General features: G+C 41.2%; 1 protein-coding gene across 3 annotated transcripts in view; it reads right to left on the minus strand.

The window, feature by feature from the left end:
* Window positions 1-27,719, minus strand: part of arap2 (ArfGAP with RhoGAP domain, ankyrin repeat and PH domain 2) — a 127,109-nt gene that overhangs the window by 75,924 nt on the left and 23,466 nt on the right. For all 3 annotated transcript variants that reach the window (XM_078275750.1, XM_078275748.1, XM_078275749.1), the window contains exons 9-11: window positions 21,850-22,043; window positions 13,144-13,250; window positions 3,928-4,127 (exon numbers count right to left, since the gene is read on the minus strand). In XM_078275750.1, the coding sequence (XP_078131876.1) occupies window positions 3,928-4,127; window positions 13,144-13,250; window positions 21,850-22,043 (501 nt within the window). The remainder of the gene's footprint in view (window positions 1-3,927; window positions 4,128-13,143; window positions 13,251-21,849; window positions 22,044-27,719) is intronic.

Consider the following 27,719-nt stretch of genomic DNA (forward strand, 5'->3'; position numbering starts at 1 on the left):
GTGCCATTTTCCCCTCACTCAACGACGAGTCAGGACCAGAAGGAAACAAAGCAAAGAGCACTGCATTTGTGCATTACCATGGCAACTGTTGCCAGCCGACGAGTCTACAAGTTGCATCCTAGTTAACAGCAGCTTGTTGCAATTACATGAGAGGGGGCTCCCAGTCTTTGAAGTAAAGTCATTTCCGCTGGTTGGTCGGGTTGCATAGTGGGAGAAAGGGCAAAGAGAGGGAACAAAAAAATCTATATACATAGAGGGACAGCTTCAGTTGTTGGCGAAGTAAAGTTGCTGAGGAATGAGGGTTTGACTAGTTTAAGGTTCTGGACAAGGGCTAATGTCTTGGGTTAACCATTGCAGAGAAACACCAACAGGAGGGGAAAAGAGACAATTAGATTAAATAAGTATCAGTGAAGCTGCACTTTTCAATATTTTTACATTAACAATGGATCAAATGACTATGTGTAATGTAAAAGGGCACACTTAAGCAATATGACACAAGAAGGTTTGATTTAACGTCATTATTGGCACGACAGCGATGCGGCTAGGACCGTAGGTCGGTAAGCATCACTGAATTGCCAATATTATGACGTTAAAGTGCTCATATTATGCTCATTTTCAGGTTCATAAGTGTATTTAGAGGTTGTACCAGAATAGGTTTACATGGTTTAATTTTCAGAAAACACCATATTTATGTTGTACTGCACATTGCTGCAGCTCCTCTTTTCACCCTGTGTGTTGAGCTCTCTGTTTTCGCTACAGAGTGAGGCATCTCACTTCTGTTCCATCTTTGTTGGAGTCGCACATGCGCAGTAGCTAAGTAAGGACTACTACCCAGTCAGAAGCAGAGAATGAGGGCGTGCCACGCTAGCAGCTAGGCGAGCATTATAACGTGTGTTACAAAGTGACGCACATCCATCACGGAAGTAAAGGCTGGACTACAATAGAGCTGTTTGGAGCAGTTTGTGAACAGTGTTTTCTGTTGGAGATGGTAAGTCCCTTTGGGTGGACTTTGGGCTTTTTCACTTTGTAAACCTATAACAAAAAAGATATAAAACACAATAAAAGGAAAGGGGAAAAGCCAAAAGGCATAATATGAGCACTTTAAATCAAACCCTCGAGTGTAATATTGCGATAATACAACAACGGTTACCAACAAAAAATAGGTTATAATCAAACTGTATTTATATTGTGGGGTAATTCGCTCTCAGAATAAAAAAAGCAACAAAGACACATTTGTAGTCTTTTCCTGTTTAGTCAGCCAGCCAACTTAAGCTAACTTTAGCTTTGTAGAGAACGCAGGAATTATTACCGCCAATATATACACTAAACTGCTTTGCTAGCTCAAATCCTGTCATAACTATTTAGCTCTGTAGCAGGCACAGCTGATCCAAACATTTCCAGTAAAGTTAACTTCAGAGCGTAGTAACAAATAAGTTGGTTGATCCGATGAATCACTTTAGAAACATCAGTTGGAGAGATTTTGTGTTCCACTGTGGTTCCTGATTTACATGAATACAAATGTTTCAAAACGTTTTTAAATTCAACTCGGTAAGGTTGACATAGAAATGTGGAGTAATATTTTAAGTGATGTGCCAGGTGTGCTGAAATGGCTCTGAGTGTGCTGTCATGCTGATTTGAGCAGGTTCTAAATGTCTAGTTTGCCTGGTCGGATCTACTTGTTGTTTAATTGTAGAGACAAACCAACAGAATTATCAGCTGACAGAGTGTTTTAGTGTCTTACAGCTTTCATTGTTCATTACGCAGCTTTAATGTTTTTGTTCAATGCTACTGAACTGGTACAGCTTTTATCAGCCTTGTCCATTTGTAGCAGGCAGCTGTTTTCAGTGAAAAAAGCTCTGGTGAACCCACTGCCCAGCACCGAACATCAGACAGACAAAGTCAGCAGCTAGATGGTGAACATTGTGGAGCATTTAGCAGCTTAACAGATATTTCCCTCAGGCTTTGGTGGAGACCAAAAGAGAGCTAAAGGGAGAGTGACTATTGGATTTAGATTGATGGTTTGACCAGAAATGCTACTCAAATTTAATGCGAACACGTTAGTAACTGATTATTCACAGTCATGGTTCCCGTTGCAAGAAGACACTGTAGTTTCAGCATCCTCTTGTGACAAAGACATCTCAGAGTATGCTTCCAGGGATGAAAACTTTCCATGTGCATTCTCACTTTTGAATAGAAAGGGACAAATAATGGGACAAAACGCAAATGAGCAGCTGATTAGGATTTTGTTTGTAATTTAAAGTAATTTGAAAAACACACATGGTTATACTGACTGACAACATTTTCACGCAGGATTCTGTATGATTGTGTTTTTAGATCAGATTCACCGGGGGGGTTTTTTATGTTCACAAATGTTTTTTCATAAAAAAGAAAATAATGGACAGTCCCTCAAGTCTATGCATACAAAGACAACATATTACAGCATATGAAACTGCTCCACATCAGAGAGTGAAGCTACAAACTATTTAAATGAATTCTTTCTTGGCATAATAAGCCAATCTGGGATCATTTTAACCATTAGCCTTCTCATTACTTCTTTCCTCTTTCTCTTGTTCAGCATTTCTCTGTATTGTCCATGACATATGAGCACTAATTAAAAGCATGAGCAGTCATTGGTATTCCAAATGGACCACCGCCTAATTTAAAGAGAGCACAGTGTGAGGACGGCTTCCTCGTTGCAGATATTCACACGCTCGTGTGTCGACAAAATGTAATATTAAACACCCCTGCAAATGAAATCATTTAAGGGCGTTTGAAAAGGGATGTTGGATATCTGATGGGTACCAATTACATGGGCTTTGCAGAGGTGAGGAGAAGAATCGCATTAAAACTTATGACTCTGGGAGAAATCCCAGGCCTAGAGAAAATCTGGAGGGGGATGGAGTGTATAGGAGCGTATATACACCTCTACATCAGGCATTGCTGCTGCTTCTCTCTAATCATGTTTAGCGGGTCAAGAAGCAGTTTGGGATCCCTCAAGTTCTCGCCTGTGGCTTAATCTTTGTTGTCATTTCATCTGAGCCATCCAGCATTGCCAAATAGATTAGGGCGCCCAGAGGCCAGACGCCAACTCCCATAAGTGGCTTATCACCTGAGAACTTTTTTTCAGCCTCTGGGTCAAATCACACACTCACACAGACACAAACACCAGACCACTCATAATAATTAGTAGAAAAAGAGTAGATTTATCCTTTTTTCCTTCAGCAGGTTTTTAAGTTGTGTTGATACAACTGTTCAAATGCACCACTGTCTCTTTTTGTTTCTCTCTATATATTGTTCACTATGACTTCAGAAAGGGAGAGTAAATAATATAAATTAATATGAGCAAGAGAATGGTGTGTGTTTCTCTTTATAACTGTTCCTAACAAGTGATCCCCGTCACAGGTTGCATACGTATGTCATTTCATTTTAAAAGAGGAAGAATTCTAACTCTGCAAATAACAAGCAATACGATTTGACACAAGTTGATAAAATACACATAATTTGGGATTTTGGGATCACATTATTTTATGGGCCTGAACATTTTTAGTAAGTTACTAACATAAGCTAACACAATTAACTGAATCCTAACAAATCTACCACTCTCTATTTTTCATATTATTAGTTCCAAATTACATTTCTCTTTCCTAGGAAACATCCTAAAAATGATAAAGTGTATAAAAAAGTGTTTCCTGTCTTGTTTAGATATGTCTTGGGACAAATAAGGGGTCTTTAAAAACTACCATATAAAAAGTGTTTTGACATGCTGCTCGCTTCCATTCAGACAATGCTGAGTGCTGGCGGGTGTTTACGTGTTTAAGGGGGTTGTTTATCAGAGTTCACTGAAGGTACAGTATGTTGTTTATCGGTGTGTATGCCTGTATCCAGCATGTGTGTGTCTGCATCAGAGAATATATGGAAGCCCCTTACCTGCACACTTCTTACAGACGACCACACCCAGATTGACTGACGCCCACTCCGGCTGTGGGGCGCGACAGTCGGCGCAGCTCCTGTTGGCCTCGTTGAACCAGATCTTCTCTGCCACTTCATAGTCGGAGAGTGTCTCAGCAATCGATTCCTGGACCGCTTCAATCCACTCCTCCTTCTCTCGCTCTGACTCTGCCGTGAAGCTGCAACAATTGATTTTTTGCCCCCCAACCCAACACATGGCTCACAGTTATTGATTTGATTTGAGAGAGCAATTAAACAGCATAGTATTGCTTGGCAGGGTTACGGGGGTGTGCAGTATTTGGAGTAGTTTTGGGGGAGTTGCTGAGTAAGTATGCCTATGTGTGATTGCAATAGATTTGATGAAATTGATAGGGGAGTGGAAAGAGGGGGGGCGACGGGGCAGGTAAATCAATCTGTCTCACCTTGCACCACTAAAATCTATAAAGTGCTAATGCAGGATATTTTGTCAGGATATTATGTCTATATATGACTCAGGAAAGTAAAGAAATGGTGATGGAAAAGACTATCAACCACATTTACAGCTTCAATATACATTTATAAAATCATCAACACTCGTGTTCCATCAGGACTTGAATCAAAACCTCTGCCAATCTGAAAATGAAGGGGGGAAAAGTAAAGCACTGAGATAAGCTTGGTAAAATATGTGATGCTGCTTTTCTATTGACATGGGTGCAGTGACAGACTCAAAAGGTTTCATTCCAATACAGTCTGTTTTAAAAGCATTGCCACATTAAGGTAATTTGATCATTTTAACAAATCAGATTATGAAGTAGACATAATAATTTGCTAGGAAATACTGTATCATTAAAAATGACATTCATGTCAGCAATTAAACTATATGGCCAAAATTATATGAGCATTCTTGTCCAATTAATCTTAATCTTGTCCATCTTAATAGAAGTACAAAAGTGTGTTGTTTACAAGAACATAGGAAACCAGGTTACTCAGAGAGCACGTTTACATGCACTGTAGTTACTGTAAATCCATGCAGCAGGTAAATAAAAATCACATTTCTCTCCTACCCTGACATTATTTTGGAAGAATTACTAACTTTCGTTAACTGTTGTGATGATACAATAAGCTGTTTCCTGATAAGCAGTGAGATAAAGGCTCTGTTCTTACTGCAAGAAGTGTTGGAAACCTGACTTCTACTTATAGAGGCTACTTTGTTGGAGTTTAGTTTTAGTTGAAATCAGACAGCATAATTCTAAATACGAGGATGCATCATTATGTTTAATGATCTTTTCTTCTTCCAGATGCTTTGCTGACACAGCAATACTTCCCGTTTTCAGTCTTTGTCATGCACGTGTTCATGTACAGTAAAAAAAGCCAATGAGAAACCTGTTAACGCGTATACAGTATTACCAAGAAATGGACTTTCTCCGGGAGAAATCTAGCTGGGGAAACAAGGTTTCTCAAATCTCCTATACCAAAATTACGGAAACAACATTTTTGCAAAAAGTCGACTGTAACCAAGTTAACTAGAACTGCAAGCAGTTATGACGGGGCCCAAGCCTCCGTTGCCAGTCGCCCCTGACGCCCCATTGAACTGCGCCAGTCGCCCCTGATGACCCGGGGAGCTGCGCCAAAGCGGGACCTAAAGCGTTACGTGGGGAAGCAAACGTTGGTGAATATCGAGAGGACTCTGCCGTTGCAAATATCTCATTAACATTGATTGAGTACAAGGGCCAGAACTGGTCTACGTTAGATACAGTACCCCCTAATGGCCGATCTTCGCTAAATTTGGTACAGAGCCTCAGAGCGGCATGCCGAAAGAGCATCACATCTACAGTTCTATATATTTGGAGTCATCTAGTGCAAAAATAAAATATTGAACATTATAACTCATATAAAGGACAAACTATTTACATTTCTTACATACAGTGTATCAATCTTGGACGTAACAATATGGATTAATTGCACAAAGACCCCGAAAAACTCTGGACTTCTAAGCTGGATGCAAAACCTTCTGTAAGGGCTATGAAGACATCAAAGACCTCAGCAGAACGGGGCGACTGTTAGCCTTTAGCTCCAAAAGACCGTATGTTCCTACTAGTTACAATTATAAAGTTATTAAGTTACGAATCAGAAGTGCCGTTTGGTGCAGAAAGGGTAAAAAGGTCCAAACAGGTCAACGTTGACTATAGCGCCCCCTAATGCCGATCTTTACCAAATTTGGTTGAACAAGGATCTCAAGTTCTTTGCTGATAACATTTAATTTGGCCAATATATGATATGATCTGTGTGTGGTAGCTAGCTAGGAAAATTAGTTTGGTCATCAAATGTGCATACTTTAACGTAGCAAAATTCTTTGAGTAACTTTTGGTCAGGCCCATCTGGAGATGCTATTTACCAGGTTTCGTGCAGATCGGTCGCACTGCCTAGGACGAGTTCGAAAAAGTTGGTATTGCGCGATATTGCGAAAAAACTTTTGAGCGGAAATGGGCGTGGCCTATATCATGTGATTCAGCTTGATTCAAGGAAGACGTGAATGTAAGGATTTCTAATGTGCGATGTGTAATGTGCGAGTTAAAGGCAAAAAAACATCACAGCGCCACCTAGTGGTCCACATGTGTAATTTTTGTTAGGTGTGGTCCATGACCCATTGTCCATCTACCCTGTAAATTTAAAGTTGTTCACATTAGTGTAAGTAGTAAATTTAGACTTGGGTCACATGGGCCACATAGGCTTTTTGTCAGGCCCATCTGGAAATGCTACCTGCAAAATTCCGTGCCAATCGGTCGCACGGTCTAGGAGGAGATCGAAAAAGTAGGTTTTTGATGAATCGCGATTTTTCACGCAGGTCCTTGCGGAGTTTTGGACCAGTCCTGAAAATGGCAACCCCCCCACCATGTACGGTTTAAGGCTGTAGTCTGAGTTTTAGCGGAGAAGAAAAATAATGAATAATCTTTAGAAAAACAATAGGGTTCCACAGAAGTAGCTTTGCTACCGCCTGTTCTTCCAGACTCAGGCTTGGACCCCTAATTAAGCACATGTAAACACACTGAATAGTATTTTTGACATCAGCAATGATCTTAACCCCATCCAGCACCTTTGGGATAACTGGAACGTCAAATGGGAGCCAAATCCCTGCAGCCTTCCCAGAAGAATGGCGGCAGTTCAGTGTCAACATACGTTTGGCCACATACTATGTTTCAGAAGAGCAGGTTTAAACTACGCCTCATCTACTAATTAAACTGATGCAACCAGGGAGGTCAAATCAGCCATATTTTATTTTTGATATTAAATAAACATGCACACTACACACACATACAGTAAATGTCCGAACTGTAATAGCTCCAAACTGGGTGTCTTTCAGGGCACTCATTCAGCTGTCTCTCAATCAATCGATGCACGCGCACACACACACACACACACACACACACACACACACACACACAGCAGGGGATCTCCATTACTGTCTGATAAGCACTTATAAAAGATACCGTGCAGTGTTGATTTTAGAGAAGTTGCTGAATTTACTGAGTAACTCAAAATTAGATAGGTGTATAATAAATGTATGAAACAAGCAAACTGTGTGCATGTGTAAGCTTAAGTGAGAGTGAGGATAAGATAACAATACAGACAGCAAGATCGACAGAGATATAAAACTGAGAGGAAAAAGAGAGAGAGTCTTAGCCTGACTGAAAGAAGCACTAAGAAAGGAGAAATGGGACCACTGGTCTCCATGGCAACCTGTCGACCGTTGTAAAGTAAGACAGAGGAGGGGAGGCGACGGGGAAGCTTCTGCCCGAAGCGGAGGATGTGCACTGGGCGCGCCTCGCCCAAGTAACCCAGCAGAGATCGATAGGTTGATTGGGTTCAGCCGTTCTGTGCCCATCCGTCTCTGTCCAGGGCCCGTCTAAAGAGATGACTGCTCACATCGTCTGCTCAACCACAACACGCCCTCCAAAACCACAGAGGAGCAAAGGGAGAGCGCCAGAGTATGTGGAGGTTCCCAAGCTGCAGAGCTTAAGCTATGAAGTGAAGGCGGGTCTCATGTAAGGCTTTTACAGGTGGTGAAGAAGAAAATATAAAATAAAGAATTCTAAAAAGTTATTAGAGAGGTGGAGTAGAAGTACAATTACTGTACTACTTTGTACAATAATGAAATTGTTGCCTTTTCTACTACAACTTTCAAGCAATCTCATATATTGTTATGTCAATCACCCTCACAGCCACAGGATTCAGGCATCCATCATCTCCTTCCCTGGCTCACTACAATCCCAAAATAGAGCTCTCATGTTATTCCACGCTGCAACTGTGTAGGTATCTGGAAAGTTATAAAATCTGAAAGTAAGCATATAGCACAATGAGAGCTCTACAGATATGAAGAATATGTAGCAAGTCCAGAGCGACTCCAAGACTCATTATTGATTTTTATGAGGAATAGTTTGACATATTGGTAAATATGCTTTCTTGCCAAGAATTAGCTTAGCATAAAGACTAGAAACAAGAGGAAACAGCTAGCCTGGCTATGTCAAAGGGTAAGAAAATCCGCCAATTATTTCCTGGCAAGGTGCAGTGACTTCCTGGAACCTTGTCATCACCGTGACATTGCCAGGCAACCAGCAGAAACTCCAGGACGTCACTGCTTCCAGTCATTAGAGCTTTAGTGGCTTTCTTATTTAACCAACAGACTTGAGAGTAGTATCGTTCTTCTCATCTTTTCTATTAAAAAGGCATATCTAACATGACCGTCGTGGTCTGGAGTGGAGAATACTGCTCTTTACAGTCAGCTTCAGGGTCACCCAAGAACCTAGCATCAGTCCCCACTCATGAAAATGTATTTTTTATGATTTTAAGTAAAATGACAAATTTAATTTGGAAATCCCATGTTGGTGTGCGGTAGCTTGACGTTTTTTTTGTTATAATTCTCTGCTAAAGTGAGCACTAAATCTTAAATTTAAAATTTACTTCCACTGGTGCCCTTCATCCTTTTTGCTGTTTAAAGCATTTATGCTCTGCTAATCTACATACTACATTAAGTGAGGAAATCTAATTATTCTTCATGAATGATGAATAGGCATACAGTACGAGTCCTTTTGCATGCATGCAAATGTACATAATAGTTAGAGAGTCAAATATAAAGTGGTTTATATAATTAGATAGACATTTTTGTTCAAAATGAAACTTGAAATATTAAGAGAAGTGAAACTGACACTGAAAAAAGAGTGAATATCAAATATCAACTAACTACATAACTTTTTTTTATGGTCAGCCACCACCACATATAGAGTCCAATTATGTGGGAAACACTGCTCTATAATAACCTTGTTTATTGTTCAGCCCTTTAGTTCTATTCACAGTTTTTTTAATATCCAATGCTGTCCAAATTGCTCCAAAATCCAAAGTCCACTGGGTACCTAGGAAACCAAGTAGGAAATAGATTGGATGGGTTAGGGTTAGGGGTATCATATCAGGTTATGGTTCATGAGATATTTCAAAGACAGACGCGCACACACGCGCGCGCGTGCACACACACACACACACACACACACACACACACACACACACACACACACACACACACAATTTATTAGATAGATAAATATACAAGGTGTTAAGATTAAAAACAATATGTGGCTGATACTTAAAAAAGATAAATCAATCAAACATTTGACCTTAAATTGGATTGGCTTCACGAGCAGGAGCGACTAACAGTCATTCTTTCAGTGTACTGTACATAAGGGCATATGAGTAGTGTTTTCTGCAGCCGCCTTGATACAATGGAGTTGAGGGAAAGCAGTGTGTTTGTGCTGCTCAAAGCTTTGAAGAAACTTTAATTTGAAAAACTCAACAGCAACACGTCCTTCACAAAACAATGCCCTGCACACTCGCGATAATCCAAAGACCTCGCCGTCGAGAGTTTTCATAAGGAAACACTTTCTGTCCAAGGTAAAAAATAATTGTGAAACTGTCCACAGTTTTCAATATACACCAGACAAACGCACAAGAAACCAGACAAACATGGATTTTCTCCCATATGCCCTTGAGCTAGGCATTTATCTGCAGCTTTACTTTAGTAGAGGTGCTTTTTGATCAAGCACAAAGGTTTTCCTTTCCTTTAAAGTTGAGTGTCTTTGCTTGTGCACTCCTCGCTGCCTCATTGTCATTCTCTCTTCTCATAACAGTCTGCTATTGCATCTACCACAGCGGGCTGAACGCTCTGTCCATTTAACAGCCGCAAAACAATGGAAAAGCCAAAGTGAGTCTCCACAGCTTAAAGTGATTAGATAGTTTCTCACTAATCCCCACCTTGAGCAGGTAGGAGAACACTCCCAGGGCTACCAATCGATTTGACACACACACACACACACACACACACACACACACCTCACTATCTTTGTGGGGACCCATCATTGACATAATGCATTCCCTAGCCCCTTACCCTAACCTTAGCCATCACAACTAAATGCCTAACCTTAACCCTTACCCTCACCCTAACATAATTCTAACCCTAATCCTAAAACCAAGTCTTAACCTTCAAACAGCCCTTTAACCTTGTGGGGTCCAGCATTTTGGGCCCCACAAGGCTGTGCAGACCCCACAAGTATACTCTATTCCCCGGTTTTTGGACCCCACGAATATAGTAAAACAAGCACGCACACACGCACACACACACACACACACACACTTTCAGCAATCACCTCATCAAAACAATTCAGGAGACCTGAGCTCATTTTAATTCCACCTCTTTTTTGTTCCACACAAAATGGTAATCACGTCCAGAGTATTAACGAAGCTGCCAAACGATGGGACCATTAAGGGAGCTGACACAAACAGATCGATCGGACATACAACAGACACGTAGAGGAATGAGGGGGGAAAGAAATCTTTACACAAGGCAACTGGCAAAAAAGAAAGTGGTAAAAAAAAAAGAAAAAAAAAAAAGAAGAAAAAACAAGTGCACACAAACAAACAAGCCATGCTTTGTCCAGGCAGCTTTGATGGTTGTTTTCTAAACGGGCCATTACAGCACAAACAAGCAGTGCGCTCATTGATTGTTGGCCCTCAGGGACTAGAGTCACCTGAAAGGCTTTGTGCACTACAGAGGCAGAGATACCTGCATGAAGCTCCAAGGGGAGATTTCATAAAAAAGAAATCTGGATCAAAAATTTGTGATTTTTGTACAGGAACCTGTTCTTATGTAGCGTGTTTACTGCAATGACCAATAAGTCTGTGATGCGTGCAGTGGTTCACAAGACAGTTTGTGAAAGAGATTTGACATGAGAACACAGAGGGCTATGAAATGCAGTCAATACAAACTTATGAGAATACTTTCTTTGTCTCATTAGAGTCTTAAATTGGTGACATGCCTGCTCATTACTTTCACAACTTACATCTCAAAGGAAAATATACAGGGCAGAAGTGTATAAATTGGTTTTAAATGATTGACATTGAAAGTGAATCCCACTGAATAATTCAAAATAACTACGTGTATTAGTAACTTTAATTTTTAAGATTATTTGTTTTTTAACCTTCATTTTATTAGACAGTGCAGATAGAGAGAGAAGGGGGGAGAGAGAGAGGGGACGACATGCAGCAAAGGGCCGCAGGTTGGATCTGAACCCGGGCCGCCGCCAAGGACCCAGCCCACATGGGGCGCACACGCCACTGGGTGAGCTAGAGGTCGCCCCGTGTATTAGTAACTTTTATTTTTGTTTGTGACATTAAGCTCACATTCACACCTGTAGTTCAGTTAGGTGGCCTGGACTAAGGGAAGAAATGTTACATTGTTGCTTTTTAGTCCTTGTTCGTTTAATTTTCCTGCCGACTTTATTGCACTTTACAAAAGAACCAAGAGCTATAAACATGAAGTACATACGGACTGCCGGGTAACTCACTGGCTGAAGAGTTTAGGTGACTGTTTTGGTGACCCTGCATCATGAGTGGTGCATGGACAAACGTAGGGAATACTAATTCTAAAACCTCACACAGAAAAAGCAGGTTATGCATAGCATTTTTTAAGGGGTTTTCTTGCCTGCTTTGTTTAGTCCTGTTGAATTGGACTAAGGTTGGTTTTTCCCCCCGCTACAATTTGTTCGGACAGACCTGAACGCAGCAATTGTATTCTGGTGTGGACCAAAACAACCGCATTGAGACCTGTGTTTGCTTTCTCGCTTTACCTTGAACTCTTTTCTGTGTGAGAAGAAACTGAACCGAGATGGAAAAAAAGGAACATGATGAAACAAACTTTAGGTTTAATTGAAAGGCCCTTACAAAAAAATTGCAAACTGAGCTAATATGCCACAAATAGTTAAAAACAAGTAGAAACAGATTGGTCCGGTTGTTTGGTCAGCACCACAGCTCGACAGACTGCTTTCACACCAGCCTAAACCGAACCAAGCAGGTTGGGTGTGAAGTAACCCTTAAGATACCGACCGAGGCTGCCTGAAAAGGTGAGTCTCAGTTGGCTTTAAAGCCGGCTCAAGTGCAGTTTGTTTGGGGTGTGAAAACAAAATGGACCAACCACAGGGTTTTATGATAGCATAAAGAGATCATAAACTACAATTAAAATTGATCTGTTGATTGTGAATTGATGACAAACATTTCCCTAATCAATCAGAAGTTGTTTAAAGCATTGAAAACATTCTGGTTTGAATGAATTCTCTAACTCTCCAGGTAATAGGACAAAGCCATGGTTTTGGCTTGGCCAACATTAAGATGCCAATTTTGATAGGAATGTAAATATTCTTTCACCACAACTCCTATCGCATTATAAGACTCTTAATGCCTTACATGTATAAGAGCAGATTAACCAAAATGCTTGCCCTCGCCATTAAAATGTGAATATGGATGCTTTATAAGATATGATTATTAAGATTAAAATACAGTGTAGCAAGAGGCTAGGTGTATGTGAAGGGCATTTCCTAAACTATACAGTATGGTTCAAATGAAATGATGGGAGATTTGTTTAAGGAGTTATTTATAATTATGGAATGAAGTCTTGGCATCCTGCTGCTGCCTCCAGTAAGAGGTGTACTACAGTCGGAGGGTGAAGTATGTGTTAGGGTAAAATCAAACAGAAAGAGTGCACTTTTCTCATTCACACACAAATAAAAAGACACATATTTTAGCATGAACAGCTCTTTGTTGCGCGGGAAGGGGGCAAGAACACACACATTCCCATGCATGCACATACACACATCACACATATGAGACCAGACGTACCAGAAGTTCTTGAAGGGTGTATTGATTTCGAAGCCCCTGCGGTCCACATCTCTAATGTTGGCAGCAGTCAGTTCCACTTCAGCAATAGCCAGGCCCGCTTTATAGTCCTGGAAAAACACAAAGAGAGATGGAGAGCCATAGATTTATTATTAATCAATTGGGAGGTTGTTACAGTACAGCCACTTCAAATCATCGACAACTAATGGGCTTGTTTTTTTTCTTCTCATTACCACAGCCCTTAAAGCTTTAGTGCGTAGTTTCTGTCTCCCCCATGAGGAATTCTAATTAATGACAACAAAACTGTCGCCGCGTCCACATGATACAAGCCTTCCGTGATCGCGCACGTGCCCCCACCCCTCCTCTGCGCAGTTGCTAGAAGCCAAGGAGTACACGGAGGACTAAAAAAACATGATGGACTCTTCAGAAGAGGTCATTATCTTCACTCGAGTTTCTGCGCGGGAAAGTCAACGGACGACACAATCTTCTGAACACAGCCATACTGAGAAATACAGAGAGAGTTGTGTGGAGCTGATCGTCTTAATTAGCTTTGTAGGAACTCATTTGGCAATGGCTTGAATGTAAGGGATGTTTATTAATATCAAAAAGTTACACACTAAAGCTTTAATAATAAAAAGTAATAAGTGATAGTAAAATAGTATCTTGGAAAATAAGCTTTTGCTTTTTTGCTGAGATTCAGATGAGAAGATCAATACCGCTCCTATGTCTGTATGGTAAATATGAAGCTACCACCAGCAACCATTTAGATTAGCTCATCCATTTTATGGGGGGTTTATGTGTCGGACTGTTTCTTGGCAGCAAATTGTCGTTTTTACACTTTGGTTTTACGGATTAAACAAACATGGTATAATGTGTTGTGAGCATTAGGAGGTTTTCATTAGTGGATTTGGTCACCTGTGGACAGAGCCAGGCTAGCTGTCTCCCCTCCTGTTTTCAGTCTTTACGCTAAGCTAACCTAACAAGCTGCTGGCTCCAGCTTCCTATTTGCCAGTCAGACATAAGTGGTATCCACGTTGAAAGCAAATATGCGAATTTCCAAAAAATGTCAAACTGTTCCTCTAAAAAGGTGCCAGTTAAGGTGGTGTGTGAATCCCTCCCTGTGATAGGTATTCCAGACAACTGGACGGAGACCCCAGGCCATTATGTATTCCAGCTGGCCCTGAAACACCTTGGGAACCCCCAGCAGGCGCTTGAGGAAATAGATTCCACGCTGACTGCAAGTGGTAGGAAATGGAGTGGTTGGTGGGCAGCTAAGAAACATGTTAACTGAGCATTCTTCTTTGTCTTTAATAATTTTCCCATTGTCATGAAGCCAGAAAGTATGTATGCAAATGTTCAAAATAAATCTAAAAGCACCTCAAAACACCTAAATAAGAGAAAATGTATTCTCAAAGGGCCCTGCAAATGTTAGGGTCCTTCACTAGACAGCACCTTAAGGCGCTTTTTGGTCAAATTAGAGACCCTTCCTTATAAGGTGGGATCAACAGGTCGCCTCATTAAAGTTTCAACTTGTTTTTCACATTGGGCTTGAATGTCATTTGGTCTGATGAAAACTAGCAAACACTAAAGAGGACCCACAATCACTGCAGAGACATCCTGTCTGTCCTTTTCACGCTTAACTGCTGTGTTTAGGAAATAGCACTGGACATAGAGTTATACGCGCAACAGAAATTAGTTTGTGACAGACCAATAACGCAACAGTCATAATGTTGTTCTCCTTCGCACCAATGGTGCACAAGCCAAGTCTGTGTGCGACGTGTGTGTGTTAAAGAAAGACAGAAAGGGAAGCTGGTGTGTGTGTGTCTTTACCTGTGCAAAACAGCAAAGCTCTGCCAAAGGGAAAAGCTGTATCCGGGGACTCCAAAGCAACCCAAGCTTTCAGCCTCAATGTTTTCCAGGGCCCATTTCAGAAATGGGGGTTAGATGCAGAAGCACCGATTTCATAAGCTCCACTTTAACTCTGCATCACACCACACCCTTTCCTTCTCTACTTCACCCTCAACACTCACAGCAGTTTAGACCATTTTCTCTAGCCTAGAGCTCCGAGCCGAGACAGAAAAACAGACGAAGTGCACCTACGCCCACACACGTATAGGCACAACATTAAAATAGAGCAAAAAAACACAGTTGTTCAAAATTACAATACAGAAAAATGCACAGACAAAGCCAAAAAAACGTGAGTCAAAAGACCATGGAGAGAAAGATAGCGAGACCACAAAGGAAAGGAAAGGAGGGAGAACGTATAAGTGAAAAAAGGTCTTGATAATCCTTACTGAGAGTGGGTGAGACGAGTGAGGGGTCAGCTGAGCAGTTGACAGAGAGAAAGTGACTGTGTGTGTGTGTGTGTGTGTGTGTGTGTGTGTGTGTGTGTGTGTGTGTGGAAAGAGCCAGAACAAAACAGGAGCTGCGCCAATACTCCTCAACAGCGAATTACAGCATACTGCCTTAGCGAGGAGCACTAAATCCTGCCATGCTGTGCCATCTATAAGAGCATGTGTGTTTTCTGTGCCAACTGTTGTTCACCAACAAAACAATTTACACTAATTACACCAAACAATGAAGAAAATTAAGGACACCATCTTTTCTGATTAGACGATTTTTTGGAATACATGGCCTAGCAGAGGAAAGACGTATGTGTGTTGGGGGAGGGGGGAGGCATGTGTCTTACAGAATTCTTCAACTAATTAGCGACAAACTTCTCAGTGCAGCCAAATGTTGCAGATTGCATCACAAGGAGGAAGTGTGTGCTGCGGAATTTCCAACCTGATCTTTCAGTATTTGGGTTTGTTCAATTAGGGCTAATGTTGTCAGAATCTTCATTTGTCCATCATTAGCCCCAATTACCACTACTTCAAACACATTTAAAAGGACTGTGGTGGAAAGCCTCAAGCAATTATTCTGCTTTCCTAACACTTTTACACAATGATATTGAGGCAGAGCGACTGGAATGGACACATAGCGACAGGCTAGTGTGGAGTTCCTATGAAGCATTATGTGTAATTAAGGCACTGTGAACTCAGAAGAGGATGACATAAGAGACAGACAGAGAAAGATAAAGAAAATGAGCAAGAGAGCGTGACTGAGACAAGTGAATTCACTTTATGGCCAGATTCCAATTGAGCTAAATGTTTTGATGTGAGGGCTCGGAAGCAGCAGAAACTTGCCTTCTCTATTCAATCAATTATAAGTTAGTACAGTAATTGCTCTTTAAAATGCAGTATGTTCCAAGGTTTAAAGACACATGACAATGAGAGTGCGGTGTTGTAAGGCGTTTAAAGCTCAATTTAAAGTGACTTCTCACGAACCATTCAGTTCAGCTGAGTATCTCAATGCAACGCTCAGCTGTAATTTAAACATAGGACAAAAGGTTTTTATGTATTACTGTATAACTGCACATGGAGGAGGAACGTGTCTGTACTGTATGTACTGAATGCATGTGCATGAGAGTGCGTGGCTGTGCTGAGAGGGCAAAGCAGTCACCTTTACCTAATGACCCTCATCCCTCTCAGGCAGCCAATTAGAGCACTGGGTGTTAGCAGCCGTCCAGCCCTCGCCACTCGTTACCTACCCAATATGTGCCGTGGCCTCCTGCCCTCTCCAATTAATTCACCAAGGATGGAGGAAAGGAGGGATGGGGAGAGGTAGGGAAGGCATTAGAGGTAAAAAATAACTCACCCAATTACAACAGCCAAGTGGTAGGTGGCAATAATGGCGCTTATAGGGGAGGGAGGGGAAAAGCCCTATGGCGAATGGTCGCACACATGCGTGGGTTTATGCACTTTTTGTCCACATATTATAATATAAAGCATTCAAGAACTTACACAAGAGAAAGAAAGAATTCATCATGTCAAGGAGAAAACAAATCAACACATACCAAATTCTGGCACCTAAAATAAATAACCTTAACCTGGTAAGTGCTGAGCAAAGGCCCACTCTGAATATTCCAGTCATGCATCTATTTATAATTTCTTTCAAAGCTTTTCAACCTCTTATTGTGCAAGTCAGTCACTCCACGGCTGCTCTAAGAGAAGACAGACAAGTAAAGGCGGCCTCGACTTCTATCTCCAATTCCATGTCCACTCAACCGCTTACAATACTGTAAAAGCATGCAGGCTAAGACCGTCTCGCAGAGGGGTAGGAGCGTTTAAAAGAGAACACACTCAATATAATTTTGATTTTTTTTTTTTAAACATCAGACAGTGAGACTGAGGTCAAGGAAAGTGAATAGCTATGGATGATGAGAAATAATAAACGAGAGTAGTGGAAGAAGACAAATAATTTGGTTGAATATATAGAGAAAAAAGAAAGAAACAGAAAGTTATGAATGCACTTATAGTAAACCAGAACAAAAGTAAACTTTTCCAGTCCAATATTTTAGGTAAAAACTAAAATTGAATATCCGAAAATATCTCTGAAAATGATGTACTAAAGTTAGAAGATGTATTACACTGCCACTACAGTGGTGTAGTAACAGTCTGCTGATAGCTTCAAGCGCTGTTGTGCCAAAGCCTAGTTACCCTTAGCTCGTAGAAGCATTTTCCACATCTTTCAGCTTATTGTTTTGTTTTTTTAAGGCCTTTAACTTTCCTGTTTACTCATACCACTCCAATCAGCATGGTTTCCAGCAGCAGGCACTTTGTTTTAAGAAAAATGCCCTGTTCACTACGTGCCTAGCACCAAACGGCAAACAGACAAAGTTGACATTTAGAATATTGCAATTACATTCACGGGTGGACAGAAACACAACAATTCAGTTGTATAACAAAGAGTATTTCAAATATGCTGATTATCCTTTAGTTGCATCAGGTACGCAAAAAGAAACAGAACTCATTACAAGACTACTCTTGTGTCACAAATTCTATAAAATGGCCTTGCAGTCTTGGGAAGTCTTGGGAATGTTAATTGTTACAAAGAAGATCTTGAGAAGAGCAAATGAGAAAGACATTTAATTAAAGTAGAGATTAATTAAATCCTCAGTCTCGCTGTTATTGTATACTCAGAATACCTTTCCCACCAGACAAGGCTCAACTGTACGTGTAACTTTTGCTAAGTAGGAATGAAAGGGAGAGGAAAAAGATATCTTGCAAGCATTTTTTGTTTTAACCAAGAAACAGGGTTCAACCAAGCTAGTAGGAAGCTAAATTGCATACAAGATGACAGAAGGAAATATGATCATCCAACGATTATATCAATCCTTCAACTGCCGGAGTGAACACACACCAGAAAACACTTGTGAAGTATGACATGATAAGACATGAAACAAGTTGCTCTGGGTGGACCAATGGCAGGGAGATCATTCTCAGAGTAAACGTGTGTGTGTGTGTGTGTGTGTGTGTGTGTGTGTGACACACTTTGCGCACCGTCTGACTTTCTTTACCTTGGTGTTTAAATGACCTTAAACACAGCTTCATCACAGGGCTTACGGCCCATGAGAAATGGGGTAGGGGTGGTAAAGGAGGAGCTGGGAGGATGATGTTTCCAAAAGCTCGTTTATCATGTTAGATTAAATACTCCACTCCACTGAACTTGAACGGGGCAACGGTCTACCTCCCTCCCCGCTCTCTTACTCGCCATCACTCTCTCCTTTTTCTTACAAACCACCAATGCTTGTTTCTCACTCACGTGACCTCTGCACCTCCACCCTTTTCACTTCATCTTTCTACTTCTACTTCTCTTTTTTTCTGTCTCCTATTCTTGTCTTTCATTTGCCGCCTCCCTTTCTCTCTCTGCAAAAAGTGCACTGCCGCTGCTGCTGCATTTATGCAGGGGATTTAGCTCATAAGCTGAAATAATACAATGAATTTGTCCTCCCTCTGATTCTTTCTTTCCCTCCGTTTCTCCTGCTGTCTCAGATCAAGGAAGTGGAAATGTGCTGACATCGAGTGACACCCAAAAGAGAATTCTAACAAAGATGTTTGTTCACGCTAATGAAGAAAATAATGAAAGGCAAACAACAAAACTAAAAGATGGAGCGAAATGAAATGAGAGCCAAGGAGGAATGGAGAGGAGTTGAATGTGTGTAGCATTATTAAATATGCATACAAATATGTGTGAGGCACTTTAAGAAATAGTATTACTGCATATGAAAAATATTTCAATCTCAGATTGGAAATGTTGCTGCCGGGACAGGAGTAGGCAGAGAACAGAGTCTCTGTACGTGAGCAGGGACTACCAGGGCCTAATTGGACTCACATCAAATAAGAAAGACTAAAGAGAAACTATGAGTAAGTGAAAATGTATCTCTTCTTTATTCTGCATTTAGAGGAGATGTAAATTATCAAAAAAATGTATTAGTCAGAGCATGTTCTAAGTAAGCAATAATACTAACTAGGTCGGCTACTTGAAGGATTCTGTTGACTTTTTGGGCACTTTGGTCATGTGTCAACAACAGACTCCAAAATTATCTCTGAAACTAATACAAAGTCTGATAATTAAGCATGGTAGGCTGCATTAGTTCCAGAACATTAGTTCCAGAAGAAAGACAGTGTTGTTACCTAAACCACAAGAGTTGATCCTCTGATGGAGATGGATTTGTTCAGAGATTTGCGTGGCATTAGCCAGCAGTGGCATGCACAGTCTCTTAGGGAAAATTAAAATGGGACACTACCACCGCTCACAAATTACTGTTTGGGTTCATGTTTGCCCTATAGGTCACACCAGAGCAGAACTGAGTGAACGGACCAAAAGGGCACTTGGCATACGCGAGGAGTCACCTGGGGTCACTTTGGCATTTGATGTTTACTGTGTGACATTTTAAGATTCTTTTTTGGGGCCATTTTTAGGCCTTTATTTCCGACAGGACAGCTTTAGACATGAAAGGGGAGAGAGAGGGGAAACGACATGCAGCAAAGGGCCGCAGGTGGGAACCGAACCGGCGGCCTCCACGTCGAGGACAGAGCCTCAGCGCATGGGCGCGCTCTACCAGGAGAGCTACCCAGGCACCCCAACTGTGTGACATTTTGGCAACTAGAATGCTTGGAAGTGTCTTCTTCATAGCACAGAAAAATCCTGTACTGCACTACTAAATTTGATTGGGAATATCCACCACTAAAGCACAATATCAACTGAAAAGATAAGGGCCTAAAGATGGGTACTAAATTATTCCTTGTCTAAGAGAGAAGCCTCGAGTCAGAATTCACATGGTGCACACATACATTTGTCTGAGGTGGCCACTGGGGTCCAATAGCAAATTTCTTCCCCTGGCTCCCAAGTCCAAATCCGGTGATGGAATGGAGTGGATTTGTTTGTTACTGAAGACTATATATTGACTATACATTAGTCCTTTCCCCACGTCTTTCAAGATTGCTGGTCATAATTCTACTTGCGTGAGTTCAATAGTAAGTTGCTAGTCATTGCTATGCGCTAGCATGTGCTTGTACCCACTAGAGCTGTCAATCTTCCTCTATAATACCATTCGAATTCCATTTGATATTGTTTTTAATATTCAAATAATATTCAAGTATGTAATGCTCAATTGCAGCCTGTAAAATAATATGTACTACACTACTCAGGCTTATGCATTGTCGAGGGCATTACAAGCATGTGGTTGTTGCTACGTGTTCTGTCCACTAGAGGGGCTTCCAACATTAGCCTGGCCTTGAGGGGACCTGCACGCAACTTTGTTTACATTCATTTTCCACCACGCACACAGCGACGAACACAAATCAACAGAGAACTCTGTAATGAAACATTATCAACAAGTGTAGTGAAGCGGCTCCGTTGTAAACGCTAACAGTGTTCAGTTAGCACAATGACATCATGTTAGAAAGCACAGCCGAAATGTTTTGTCATAAACTAGCTAGGTAAGTAACAAACGATGCTAACGGCATTAATAACTAAGCCAAACGGTGCTATCACTACTATTTTAGTGATTTATAAGCAACCTGTTTCTTGCAGATTGTCACGTTACTGAGAATACAGCTATTAAAAGGTAATATATAAGTAGAAGCTTACTCTGACAGCTGTAGGGCATCTAACATTACCTTTAGCTGTCTTCATGAAGCTCCCAGCTACGCTAACGTTACTATACCTCGCGACGCAGTTAGAAAACAAGAGCGAGCTAACTAATGTTAACATAAGCACTTTGGCTCGGTGGAAGTCGATTTTAAAGTCATGTTAAAACTATTTCCCGTCCTTACGATTTCCAGCCGCAGTCTGTCACTCCCCCGTGTACTAACGTTACTCGGTACGTAACGTTAGCTCCGTAATGTTGTACTAACGTTATCTTAGACCTCACAATGCCTTGTGTTTCTCACTCCCGCTAAGTTATTTTTCATAAAACGTGACATGAGTGACACATGCGGGTAGGCCAAGGTAAGAAGAGGGAGATTAGCTAACGTTAGCCAACATATTTATTTTTAAAAAAGTCACATTTGAATAGTAATTTCAGCATTCGAATAGTATTGATTTTTTTACTATTCGAATTATATTCGAATTTCGGCATTCGTTCCAACAGCCCTAGTACCCACCAAAAGTAGAGCACAATATATCTCAGGACCCTGAACCCTAAAGCATTTTCACACATATATATTTACTTTTGGATTACACATTCATGAACATCTCCATATCTTCCATGAACATCTCCATCTCTGCCTCATCTGCGTCGAATAGGCTGTGATTATTATCTTCCTTTGTTCAAAAAGGAAGCTGTCATCCTGTGAGAGGAAGTCCCGGCAGTGTTGGAAGTACCTGTTCTGTTTTGCAGATCCTGACTTTACTCCCCGCGAGGGACACCAGCACTCTGCCTTTGTAACCGCGGAGCTCCAGCAAGCCTCGCTTGTTTGCGGAGGAGGGGTGGGAGAGGCTGTCGGAGCGCTTCTGGGAGCCGCAGGCAGGGGGGCGCGTGGCCGTCTGAAGAGTTTCCAGCCACTCCTGGCGCTCCCCTGTGGACACACGCGTGAGTGAGAGACAGAAACAGAGAAAAAGAGATGTGCATGTGGATACAAGTGTGAGTGTGATTAAAAGAGTGACGCAAGAGAGAAAGAAATCAAGAAAGGCCAGAAAGTGAACTAGACAATGAGAGATCAGGGCATCTTAAAGTCTTTGAATTATAGTGTTAATTCATCATTTTTACATCCCTTCAGTGAGTTACGTACACTGGCTTGTTGGCTGCTAAACCTCCATTGCATACTGATACAGAAAATCCCAGTCTAAAAGAAAAGTAATTGAAAGACAGGATGAGCTATGATTGGTGAAAATTAACTTAGCCCCTGGAAAAAGAATATCCTGCAAAGCTGAAAAGTGCAAAGTCTAGCACTAGAGATATAGAGAGCTGCTACTCTGAGATTTGCAAGCCTTAAGCAAGATGTGTCAGGGGTAACTTGAGTCAAATACACCACCAAATTAAAATAAATAATTTAGCTTCTCATGACACGCTGCCACAGTTCTGGAAATCATTTGTCGCTCGATGGTGTTTTAAGCCCCCAACGTCTTTTTCCAGGCAGTGCTGCGGCCGTTGACTTCAAGGCACCTATCCCTAACCTTAACCCTAACCATAACCTAATCCTAGCTCTGCCTGGAAGGAGACATTGGGGGCTAAAAACACTGATAAACCATTTGCCTCAACCTGGAAAACAATGGCGCAAAGTCAAACAGCACATGTGCAGTTTACAATGATAACGGTGGCAGATTTACCACTGGAAATCATTTGCAGTTTTTTAAAGAACGGATCCTTGAATTCAGACAGACATACACAGCAGAGTTGATTATATTAAAGATCCTGTTATTTCGTTCTCACATAACCCTGTTTGGCGGCTTAGCCTACAAATTTTCATTTTCATTCATTTACATTTTCAAACCCTATGTTTTTACTTTTAACATTACAAGAGAAAAGTCTTTTAGGGAAACTAAGCGTGTCAGGGAAAACGTAACATTATCAAGGCTAACGAACTGGCTGCAGTTGCTCGAGTGTAAACCTCAAACCCAATAAAGTGTGGGACAGAGCGGCTAACGTTACCCCAGATGTGACTAGCTGTGAAGTAACCCCATAATCTAATTTGGGTAGTTTAATGCTTTGCTAAGTCTTGGCCTTGGAAGTAAGGCTAGGTTCCTACCGTAGGTAGCAAGCACTTTAGCCAGACATGCTAATATTTGCAGCTTACATCAGAGCAGACTAACACCGTTTAATCCATTCCTGACATTGCTCTTTGTTTTTGGTTTTCAAAAGGTTAAACAAAGACACCACCATCCAAACTGTTTATATACAGATTATTGCAACTATAGCCCCATGCATAGGCAGAAATCCAATGCTTGACAGGCCTGCTGTGCGTAGTTAAAGTTGCTAAGATATAATTGGAGAATCTCTGGGGGAAGGTTCTATAACTGGCACTTCACCTGTTTAGTGTCTTCAAAAACTATTTTTCATTGAACACGACACTAAATCTCATTTTATTGTGAATCATCCTAGCTTACCTAACCGCTAAATTGCTCAAGTATAGCACAATGCACTGTATTCCATCCAGGGTTTACATTCAAATGATGTAGACTCAAAGGGCCTCTCAGATATCTTCCTCTGCAACTTTTCAAACAGACATAAAAGAAGACATGAAAACCAGCGCTATAAAGCCCATTCCCCTACCGCCCAAGACATTGTGCTATCAAAGCCAGGAAAGTGAAAACACAAGAAATACCAAAGGATTGTGAACACACACACACACACCAGCACCCACTGTAGTAACTGTTCAATACAAGAAAGCAGAAAGAAATAAAAACTACAAAATCTGTAAACTGATATAGAACTAAGCAGTTGGGATGGACCTGCAAATTTGAGAAAAGGTAACAAGGCACCCTTTTTTTTTTTTTTTTTATAAAAAAAAAGGTAAATGCACCTTAATTCAGACCTGTGTGCGGCTCTCAACTCATCATTCAAAAAAGAAAAAAAAACACTGACAGAATGACAGACACTTTTCTAAAACACAAAGTGACAAATTGATACTCTCAGAATAACAGTGAGCACTTGTGTGGTCACACAGGGGCATCACACAGGAAATGTATTTTTGGATACCCATGAATTTGAGCAAACAACAGGATGGAGGATCTCACAATAGTTCTCCAAGGACTTGATGTCTGTATTTTGGTTCTCTTGCATTTTATCAAAATGCTCAAGGTACAGGAAATAAGCTTTTACTTGGTTTAATCGCTTCTCGGTTTCATTGCATCATCCATTACTATGCTTATTATGGGCTAGTTCTTTGTCAAAAGAGGAAAACCCACAGACACACAAATCATGACACCACAATCAACTGTACTATCAGCTATGTGGGCTAAGGAAGCATGGGGAAATGTTTGTAGGAGGTTAACAAATTATACTTTTGAAGCATGTCAATTTAAGAATAGAGAAAAGAATTGTTTTTGTGATACTTGAAAGATGTGTGCTTTCCCTTTCTTCCCACAGCAACAACAACAAAAAGCCTTGTAGCTGGTAAGGACTCAGTGTTTTGCTCAAAGCACCTCAAAAATAACAGTGATCCAACAAAAAAACTCTATGTAACGGATTGGTGAAAAAGAGATTCATTGGACACTCATTAGCTAGAAGTTACAGATACATAGAAGATGAATGTACATATATTTAGTTTATAGCCCATAGCAGTTAATATAAGTCATATTTTGCACACTGGCAATGATAACTGATCACCATTGTATGTCGTAGACTGCCTAAATAACTGGGAGTAAATATGACATCCCTCCCCTGCTTCATGCAATGCTCCATACCTTGTATCCTTTTAGGTCAGCATCAATCATAGCTGCCACCACAACATGATTCTGATTGAGTAAATAGTGTATGCACCAAGTTGGAAGTCAGCTTCACATCCTTGAAAAAAAAAAACCCACTATATTGTAATAATTAAAGTAGTAGTAATTAAAGACCGAAACACAGTGGCCACAATGGCCTTCATTCCAAGACAAAAGGGTAAGTATAAACATTTTCTATGATTACTTGTTCGGTTTATGAGTATAATTAAGTCTTAAAATATCAGTGGTGGTGGTGGTTACCAATTTTCTCTAAAAGCATCTCCAGCAACCGTTGAAATAGATCAAGGAAAAATACTATTGAACCAACAGTATTTAGAGCCACACATTTGGCTTCATGATGTGTTTGGGGCAAGTGGGAAACTGCAAGTTTGTTCCAGACAGTAATGGATCTTCATGGCAACCCTGACCTTTTTAGGTCTTCATGGGTCCACTTGGCCGGGTAAGCAAGATCCAGACAAAAGTTCCAGTCATATTTAGTGTAATCAGGTAGCGTAGGGTCCCACTGTATTGACGCAGGACGCAGGTGTTTCAACACGTCAATTAAACCGAGTGGATCAGAGCAGACTCTGTATGTACAAAGAGCTGGTTTCAAAAATAAATGGCCTACTTAATTATTGACTGCTCTTTACATCCACTAGGCTTTACTGTTCCGTTCCCACCCTTGCTTTCTGAGTTCCATTACCTGTCCTGCGCTAACTTATTTGCCTGTTCATTTATTCAGGTCCTTCCTCTCTCCCTCCACTCTCCTCTTCGACAAAGCTGGAGCGAAGGAGGGAAGGCTGGAGCGAGGAAGGAGGTGGGAGTATTGAGAGAAACTTGAGGGAAACCGTGGAGACGTGGCATACCTGTACGCCTGCGTGTTAGCACGTGTGCATCTGACTTGTGCGTCTGAAAGTGCCTTGCATATGATTGAGTGTATGTTGCACATGAACCTCCAGCGTGTTTCCAAAAAAATATTTTCACTCAGTGTGCAAACATGCCCTCACCTCTGCATGCACATAAAAAGAGTGCACGGCAACCCAACAGCCACATCTAGCTTCATCTCTTGTTAAGGGATATACAGTATATGTAAAGCCATGTATTTGAAAGACTATTCCACCACTTCACATTGAGAGAGACCAGGAGAGAGGCAGATAATCCTCATTGAAAGTGGATGAGATGAGAGCCAGGGCCACTTAGTGCTCAACAGAGATCTTAGAAGCCTCCCACACAGTCTCCATCAAGAGGAATAAAAAAAGCCTATGCAGAGGGATTGAGATTTGCTTTGTTATCCGTCATTTCAGTCCTCTCACCCCAACATACATGCACAACACAGAATTGAACATTTACATTACTCTTCGATGTATGATCTACAGTAAGTTCGCCATATATTACTACATTTTATAGAACTGGATGAGTCTTACTTGATCCTGGCCAATACATCGACACAGACAATATTATCAGCCAATGTTCGCTTACCACAGATATATTTAAAGTAAGTAGCAAGAAATTGCAGTATAGAAATCCCAAAGATGCAGTACTGCACATTTGAGGTCATTCAGATTCACTGTCATATAACAATACAACAAAAATTCTTCAATAATCAAATTTATGGGAATCTTATCAAAAAATGTGCATACTACGTATTTTGAGGCATTATTAGTCCTGATCTATTACAATCTAATTAAAATGTATTTGTGCTGCTTATGTCACTAATGTCAGAACTTTGCAAACTTGGCATAGTGGACCTCAGCTCAACCGTCTCATTGCTTGGTAATATATGCTCAACACCAGCTAAGAAGCTAATGTTACATGTGTTTGTTAACTTGTTGTTAAATGTTAAAACCTGCCACTGGGTAGTGAAATATGAAATGATACAACTTGAGATATTTACTACAGGTAATACTTTACTCCCACTCTATGTCCTCCTGAGTTATATATTTCTGCCATCAGTCTCTCTCTGGCCTTTTCCCAGACCTTTTGTTGTTATCTCTACATCTCTCTCTTACCTTCTTTCCTGTCATCTCAAACAAAACTAACATGTGTTAGGAGCAGGCTTTGTTGAAAGGCAATTGCCAAAGCATCAGAATACAAATCATTAACATTTCTTTACACCATAAATCCCATCTTCTCTCTTGTAGCGCATTTGTCTGCATCGCCCCTCCAACACTCCCTTTCTTGTCCTGACCATTTTCCATCACTCTCCGCCCTGTCTCTTCCTGGCAAACTCTCCTTTCCTCTTGCTTTCTTCTCTCCCATTGCTGCCACTGTTTCCACACCACTCCGTCCCCCTCTTTTCTTGCTCTCCTTCTCTCCCCCTGCCTGCCTTCCTTCCTCCTTCCATCTCTCCTCTCTCAAGCTGACAGTACCTGAGGGAAGAGGCCACCTGCGGACCAAGTGGAAAATCAGCCGACAGCTGTGTGCACACACTCTCCGGTGGCCTTCAATTATTCACTCACTTCTCCCTCCTGATTTTCCCTCTCTCCATCTTCACTCTGCCCTTTTCATCTCTCCCTGCCGTCTCTGCCTTTACCTCTCTGTTGCTTCTTCACACCGAGATTGCGTGTCTGCCTCTCTCGCTCTATCCATCCCTGTTATTCCCTCATTTAATCGCCTCATTCCCTTGTTTCCCCTATCCCCTTCTTTTAATGTCCCTCCTGGATGCCTTTACACTCTCGCACACTCCTCTGACCATCACTCTACCATTTTCTCCCCCTCTCACCCCTACTGCATCAGCTCCATACCTCCACTTCACTAACCTACTCCTCCTCTTTCCCTCTGTCTCCCTCTTTCTCATGCGTTTCCCCAAAGATTGATGACTCTCCGCC

The sequence above is a fragment of the Sander vitreus genome, chromosome 19 (genome assembly GCF_031162955.1).
Source record: "Sander vitreus isolate 19-12246 chromosome 19, sanVit1, whole genome shotgun sequence".
In the NCBI taxonomy this organism is placed as follows: domain Eukaryota; kingdom Metazoa; phylum Chordata; class Actinopteri; order Perciformes; family Percidae; genus Sander; species Sander vitreus.